Here is an 8,829-nt window from a genome sequence, read left to right as displayed (position 1 = left end):
TTATTTCACCCTTTATCTACTTGAATCCGAAATCGAGTGTTACATATTAGATTTTGATAATAATTATTCTAAAATTAATCTTTTTACTTTCAAGGCCTGGAAATAATTTTATAATCTCACATAAACCTTCAAATAATTTTCTCATATTTGTTTTGGAATTATTGAATCTAAATATTTTAAATAATTGTTTCCTACCAATTTTCTATTGTTTTACCGAAAAAATTACTATTTACATAAAATTCTATAATAAATCATTTTTAGGCTAATTTCACTTCCACGGCCTCAAATATGGTTCCAAACTCTCTCTTTTATTTTTCTATGATTTTCTAGGAATTTTCTTAAAAAAATTTCTAATTTTTTCATTTGACCCTTCCTGGACCGATAATTTCAGAACTATCTTAAAGATAGTTTTTTTGCAGCAAAACTTTCTCCTTTTAAGGTGCCAAAATAACCGAATTTGAAGAGTTTGGGAGGGGTATTTATAGACACAATTTTGGCCTCCCATGCCTTCCAATGTGTCCACCTTGTAAGAATGGTTGATCACCCAAGAGGGGGTAAATTGGGTGTTAATTAAAATTAAAAACCTTTTTGCAAAGTAATGAAACTCATAAGAAATTCTGGGTATAAAAAAAATGAATCGACATAAGCATAATCACAGTAGTAAAATGGTAGTGAGAAATATAAAAAGGTAAGGGAAGAAAAGATGCAAACTGTGATTTATCCTGGTTTGGTCCTCACTGACCTACGTCCAGTCCCCAGGCTCCCCCTGAGATTTTCAATCGACTATGTCCCTCAAGTTTAACATGGGTACTTGAGAACCACTACAACCACAAGTTTGATTCGGGCACTTGTGACGCCACTTACAATTCTTAGACTAAACAGTCTATTTTATGGGAACCTCTCACTGAGGTAAATACTCCCCCTTACACACCGTAAGGATACAATCTGATAAGGATAATGAAGATTGAATATTTCTTCTCTCAAAGAAGTGATAGATGAATTTTAAGCACGTTTGGAAAACTCTCCTCTCTATCTTACGAATACATATGTTTTATTCTATGAAGTACAGAGACAGGGAGTTTTCTCTCGGAGCTCTAAATGAGAATATACTAATTCGGCATTTTAGTATTTGATGTTGTAAGCTCAGAATCTTCTTCTTTTTCTTGTTTTGAATGCTCTTCTGTTTATAGATGATGTTGGGTACTTGATCGTTGAGCATTTTTTTCCCGTTTCGCTTGAAGAATATGACCGTTGAAACTAGCCGTTGGAAGCTTCTGATGAAAGTCGATTCTTCACATCATAAATTCGTTGTGGCTCTTTACCTGAAATAATCTTCCTCAAATCAAGTGATAAGTATCTGATGATCTTAGAAACAATAAGCTAGAAAACATGGAATCAATCATCAGATATTCATAAAGTAAGATGAACTTATTTGATCAATGTCTTGATCGATAAAGCTTTGATCGATCATATTATCGATTAATTATATAAAGAAAAGATATAGCAGATATATGCAATTATCGAATAAATTATGGATCATATGATGATCAAACAAATAATCGATAACTGATGAAACATGAATGCAGTTAGCTTTAAATGGATTATGCAAGGATAATCTTTTTCAAGTTACATTTGCCTTTGTATCCTTTCAATAGAGAGTTATGTGTAAAAAGAAGGCTGAGAAAAGCTTAAAGATAAAAAGATAAAATATTTTGAAATCATCGTGAAATGCTGTTATGAAATGAACTTGTACAATGATCGAACAAGTGATCGAAAACTTGTTGATCGATCATGCTATCGATAAACAAAGTGTTATAGAAATAGATTTTGAAGCATTAATTTTCAAACACATTATCGATAAATAGATGATGGATAATCTTATCGATAAACAATAAGCAAAAGTATGTTCAGTGACAACATAGGCTGTGTAAGTTGATCGAATAGGTGATCGATTAATGAATGATCGATCATGTTTTCGATAAAGAGGTTTATTCTTGTAAAATCAAAGAACTGATTTATCGATCACGTTATGTGAAAACAAGGTAAACATGAAGTGCAATGATCGATCATATTATCGATAATGAGATTATCGATCTCGCGATCGAAGAATCATGGTTTAAAAGCGATGTGCTAATTATCAATCATGTGATCGATAATTTGCTGATCGATCAGGTGATCGATAAGCTACTGAAATAATTACCTGCATGTAGAGTTATGAAGCAATGTTTGATGATATTATCGATAAATGACTGATCGATAAGGTGATCGACAAATAGAGACTAAAGCAAAACATAGAATGAGTAAAACGCATTACCATTTATCTATCTTCTCATTGATAATCTATTTATCGATCATGTTATCGTTAAATGCCTATTTATCCATAACGTTAACCTTGTTTATCGATCAAGTGATCGATAAATACATTTATCCATAACATTATCCGAAAACCATTTATCCAATAGGTTATAAAACCTCAATAATGCATATGAAGATAAAAGAGAAGAATTGAAGAGATAGTACCAGGAATTCGATAAAGTGATCGAGTATGTAGTTGCTTGATCAGGCTCGAGTAATATCTGATAATGGCTTTTCATTTCTTCATTTCTTCTAGTGCTTTTACTCAATAACATATTTGAGTAGCATGTTGCTCGAGAGCTTAATCAATCAATGTAGAACTTCTGGTCTTTGCCTCAATAAATTCGAATTCTGATTCAAGGAAAACGAAGGTCAACTTTGAGTGATCATAAATCTTCCAATTCAACTCCAAATTTTGCAAATGACCTATCCCCAGAGAGCTCTTTGAGTCTACTTTCTAATGCAACAAGAATCACCCCAAAATTCATTGTAATTACAAAGTTATCTTCATCATAGTGACTAAAGGTCGGAATCAAGGTGTTAATCCTTATGGCAATGTTTCGAACGACATATCTCCCTCATATGAAACTCTTTGAAGGTGATTTTGGTGTCCATGAACCATGTTCTGAGTCTAGTTTCATATGAATCAAGTTTCACCTCAAGCAGACTTGTGGTTTAAGAGATATTATAGAAATAATGAACCTATATCAGAACTAAATGAAGAACAGAGCATAACAGAGTATGTGTTTTATCGATAACTTGATCGATAAGTGGATGATCGATCAAGTGATCAATAAATGCCCATGAAAATCACCTCTGAAGCTTATTTTCCATATTTCTATGAAGGGTGACTCAATATATGATTATATAACTTCCGATTTGTGCATTTTAACTTCCGATTGAGCCATTCAAACTTCTGATTAAGCATAGCAACTTTTAACATCAAATCTATGAACTTGAATCTTGATATTTTCATTTGGTCTTACAAGTCCTTCTTTTCTCAATCTCCTTCTTCTTCCTCTTGATCATTCTCCACAACTCAAAGTTCAACATAATAACTTCTTTCTTTTCTTAAGGAAACTACACAGGATATTAAGTATGATAGTTAGTCAAAATATGAGGTAAATAATTTATGCAAACTTTTTGCTCTATTATTTGATATCATCAAAACTAATCATATCTAACACACCTTCAAATACTACAAAAATTTGAAGCAAGCCAAGTATCCCTAGGTGATGTGCTTAAGCTAAACCATGTGACCAAATGGACTATTTTATTCCTAAATCACTTGGGCCACTTGGGCCATAAAATTTATAGACTTTCCTCACCTAATTTCACACCTAATGGGCTGGAAAAAGAAGGAAGAAATGTTACCTTTCAATTCCCAATATTTCTCAATCCGATTTCGCCGTATCGACTAAAATTCTTGTCTAATTTTCAATAATAGCTTCAGATATCCAGAAATTCATTTATGCCCATTATAAATCTTCTTTTAATATATGAAGGTTCCTTGAATTTTTCTGAAATTTATTTCACCCTTTAACTACCTGAATTGAACTTTCTCCGAAATCGGGTGTTACATATTAGATTTTAGTAATAATTATTCTAAAATTAATCCTTTTACTTTCAAGGCCTCAAAATAATTTTATAATCTCACATAAACCTTAAATAATTTTCTCATATTTGTTTTGGAATTATTAAGACCTCTATATATTTTAAATAATTATTTCCTGCCAATTTTCTACTGTTTTATCGGAAAAATCTCTATTTACATAAAATTTTGTAATAAATAATTTTTAGGCTAATTTCACTTTCAGGGCCTCAAATATGGTTCCAAACTCTTTCTTGTATTTTTCTATGATTTTTTAGGAATTTTCTTGATTTTTTTTTGAATTTTTTCATCTAACCCTTCCTGGACCGAAAATTTCAAAAATACCAATTTGGTCAGGAGTTCGATCTCACTTTAAAAGTTGTTCAGGCTCTGAATCTACTTTACTAATTAGCCCTTTAACTAATTTATTATTCACACTCCCAGGATTAAAATTAGTGGGACGTGACACAATACACTTGATTAGCATGGATATTTTAAAAAAAACAATATATATTTATTACAAATAACTAACTTAACCAGTTTTTTTAATCTACTCAAATTAGTTAACTAACTTTTATATTAAAAACTGGAGGTAGTATATATAGATATATATTATGATTTTAGTAAATTTTAAGTGCATTTATTTTAAAAGTTATCGAAATATAAAATATTATTAGATATAGATAAATAGATAATATCTAAATAGCTTCATAAGTTAGCCGCAATATTTTAGGATGTTAAACATTTTCTAATTATTATTTATCTACCGGATACAATATTCTCCAAAGTCCAAACTAATACAATACACACATATATGGACCTAACACAACTATTTCAGTAGGATATTTCATTTAATATTTATTTATTTTTTTGTAATGATTCCTTTTATGGAAAAATTACACGTAAGTTTCAAGCAACACAATTTATTAATCTAAGGTATTTTAAAATCTCAAAATAAATGGGAAACCCCACAAGACCTGAGAATAATATATTCTAAATAAAAAACTATATCATTATCCCTATCCCTAATTGACAAGCATATGGGTGTGTATCAAGAAGTCAATGGGAAGCTATTAACAAGTCAAATGGTGTTAATTGACAACAAAATTTATGAGATAATATAACATCAACATAAAATTAAATGATAACAAAAAAATTATATAACAATCTTTAAGCCGAAATCATATATGACCAAAGCATGCATGCTAATATTAACAAGGCAGATTACAAATACTTTTTTTTTTTTAAAAAAAAAAAAAAGATGTTACATGAATCACCATTCCCTGTACATCCAATCAATGAGCAAGGGATGCTCATCCCGCGTACGGAAACAATTGGGAATGAGATACTCATCTTTTTATTTAATTTTTTTTTATTTCGATTAACTTGTATATAGCACTGTACAGTATTTTTATACTAACAATTAGTGTCATAAATTAATTAATTTTCAGTGCATTCTAAGTTTTTTTTTTTAGTTAATGAGTACTACTGGAAAAATACTTTAACGTGCTAAATGCATTAAAAATTAATTAATTTAGGATATTGGGTGCTACTGAAAAATATTTTAAAATATCGAATGCACTAAAAATTAATCAATTTTGAATACTAGGTGATATTAAAAAATATTTTTGATTACTAGATATGCTAAAAATTAATTAATTTAAGATATTAAGTGTTCCTAAAAAATATTTCAAGATGCTAAATACAAGTTAACACAAATAAACAAAAATGTGGACCAATGTTGCTTAATGAAAAAACAAAAAAAGGGTGCCCCTCATCCACCATTTGGGAGATGAGCATACCATGCTTATAATTCAACGAGCAAGGCATATGAACCATGCGGACCGATGTTGCTTAATAGGCCTCAGCTTCCCTCCTCTCCACTTTCTAGCTTTCTACCTTTCCAAGCTTCTTTCCAGGCTCCAAATCTATAGTGTAAACACGGAAAAGATAATTTTCAAATAAAGCATTATCCACACAATTGATCCAATGTATGCCTAAGAAAAACCATTTTGTTATATATATATATATATATATATATAAAGATATAAGTTTAGATAAGTTGGGTCTCGAAACTCACCAAGACCAGGGCATGCTTTCAGGCTCAAAGAGTACTTACAAAAGTACTTATAGATTGCACACTAACAACATCCTCACATCGAGAGCGGGATTCGAATTCACGACCTTTTAAGTTATGAGCCGATTCCTTACAAACTAGACTAACTCTTCTTAGCGAATAACCATCTTGTCTTTGATGAATATCGACATCATCCCTTAGTGGATATCGTAAAATCTTAACAATGTGGGCTGAATTTTATTCCCAATTAAAATCATGGGCTTACAACTACTAGCTGAAAGAATGAATACATTGAGTGCGTGTTCATGGGCTAACCAGCCCGAAGAATGTTTTGCAACTTGTTGTCCAGCCCTGCCTGGTAAAAAGCCTAACCATTTTGGGTAAGACAAGGGCAGGCTGGGCAGAGAGACTTCCCTATCCAAATAGTAACACCCTACTCATATTATATATTAAAAAACTCTAATTATATCTTATAAATACTATTGTGAATTTCAAATGCATTTCATAATTTCATACCTTAAAATATTTCAAAATAAGCCTACATTTTTTTCTTAAAATATAAAACATAATGTAAGCTAAAATTGGTATAGTTTAAATATTTTATCACCTATATATTGAGGTTATCCGTGTGTTTATGATGAATCTACTTGTATTGGCCAAATAAACTATGATATATATATCACATTGCATTTAAAAATATATTCTTAAAAAATTTCCTTATATGTATGAATATAAAATATGAAAATTAATTGTTAAAATTGTGGATTAATACTACTTCAGCTATTAACTCCTAAGGCTCTGGAGAAAATAACAAATATTCAGTTGTGATTATCCTTACCCACAGTTTGAGACTTGTAGCCCCAATGGCCAGGCCTCAAGGTTGAATCAATTTGATTAAATTAATGAGTAATGGTCGAATAATACACTCCCATAATTTTTTTTGGAAAAAAGAGCTATTAATTCACTGTAGAGGTAGATAAATAAATAAACAAAAATTTGATATTACAGAAGAATGCAAGCAACAAAAAAGAACAATTTTTTTTTGCCAGAATTAAAAGGGATTGTGGTTGAAAAATAATATTATAATATATAATTATATATTTTTTGGGTGCAAGGTCAAATGGGTAGGGCAGTTTACCTTGCCTGATGACTGTGATAAGTCTAGGCCAAAAATACCCACTTTTGTTCGGGCCTCTTTTTATTGAGCTGGGTTGAAAATTTTTTCTGCGTGCATAGCGGGCATCTAGGCCTCATGAACACCCCTATGTGCTGCTTTTGTAATTTAGGCTAAAATTTCTTAACCTAAAAATTTGGGCTAAGATTTGAATCTAATTCCATCTCTTTTTTCCTTTTTCCTTTTTCTTTTTAATTTTTTCATATTTCTTGTAAATTGTTTAATTTTCACTGTAACTTTTCTTATATTTTCTATGACAACCATTCTTTTAAAACCCATTTAGATCAAAATTTTCAATTTATTCGAACAATTAACCATGATAGAAAAGAAGAAACCTTAAAAATTTTTAAAATCGCTATCATGGTTAAAAGAAATAAACTTATATTACGAGCCACATCAATCGTTCACTTGGGCCTTGGACTTTCAAAGTCCAGAAATATCATTCAACCATTAGCCCAAACCAAACTTACACTTTCAAACACACGAACTGATAAAACATTTTAATATAAGTCATAGAGCCCATTAGTCAAAAGTCAACACTATCAAATGAGTGTAATACGCAAAGTCTTAAATATCTCTGACCTTCCAATGACCTCCCGTAACAGATAGTAGTAATTAAAAGTATTAGTTTACAGCATTAGAGTATATGGGCCCTATGTGGCAAGATATAACAAGTCAGCACATAGAACAAAAGCAGGGAGGCTATACAAGCTATAACAGCACACTATGCCTCCGGAGCCTTCCCTGATAGGCCACCACCTGAACTATCGCCTGAAAATGTTAAACCACGGGGTGAGACAAACGCTTCAGTAACCAACTTTCCAACTCATCATACATACTAACATGTGCTCGTGAGGTGTCAAGTGTAAAGGGTGTACGGTTTACTAGGATCTGGAATAGTCAACACTGGAGCCGTAGTCAACTTAGCTTTCAGTTCTTGGAAAGCTGCCTCACACTTTTCACTCCAGATAAACGGTTGGTCTTTCTTAGTCAACTTAGTTAGAGGCATGGCGATCTGAGAAAATCCCTTGATGAATCTTCGATAATACCCAGCTAAGCCCACGAAACTTCTTACCTCCGTCACAGATTTTGGTGTTTGCCATTGCAATACGGCATCGACCTTGCTAGGATCAACAGCTACTCCCTCGGCAGATACTACATGGCCTAAGAACTTCACTTCTCTAAGCCAGAACTCACACTTGCTTAACTTAGCATATAACTGATGATCCCTCAATATTCGCAATGCAACGTAAAGATGCTCTCGGTGTTCTTCCTCATTCTTAGAGTATATCAGGATATCATCTATGAACACCACAATAAACTTGTCCAAATACGGTCTAAAGATCCTGTTCATATAGTCCATAAACACCGCTGGAGCATTCGTCAAACCAAAAGGCATTACTAGGAACTCGTAATGTTCGTATCTGGTACGAAAGGCCGTCTTCGGGATGTCCTCTGCTCTAACTCTTAATTGATGATATCCAGACCTTAAGTCAATCTTGGAAAACACCGCTGACCCCATTAATTGATCTAGCAAGTCATCAATCCTAGGCAAAGGATATTTGTTCTTAATTGTCACTTTGTTCAACTACCTGTAATCTATACACAATCTCAGGCTCCCATCCTTCTTTC

General features: G+C 32.0%; 1 protein-coding gene across 1 annotated transcript; it reads right to left on the bottom strand.

Moving 5' to 3' along the window:
- Positions 1-8,056: 8,056 nt before the first annotated feature.
- Positions 8,057-8,596, bottom strand: LOC114759399 (uncharacterized mitochondrial protein AtMg00860-like). The gene has a single exon (XM_028948568.1). It carries the CDS (start codon positions 8,594-8,596, stop codon positions 8,057-8,059), a length of 540 nt encoding a protein of 179 aa, XP_028804401.1.
- Positions 8,597-8,829: the final 233 nt, after the last annotated feature.

The sequence above is a fragment of the Neltuma alba genome, unplaced genomic scaffold (assembly GCF_004799145.2).
Source record: "Neltuma alba isolate B1F8T4 unplaced genomic scaffold, ASM479914v2 tig00010840_pilon, whole genome shotgun sequence".
NCBI classification, from domain to species: domain Eukaryota; kingdom Viridiplantae; phylum Streptophyta; class Magnoliopsida; order Fabales; family Fabaceae; genus Neltuma; species Neltuma alba.
Note: the sequence above shows the minus strand (reverse complement) of the source record. Positions and strands in the feature narration are given on the sequence as shown.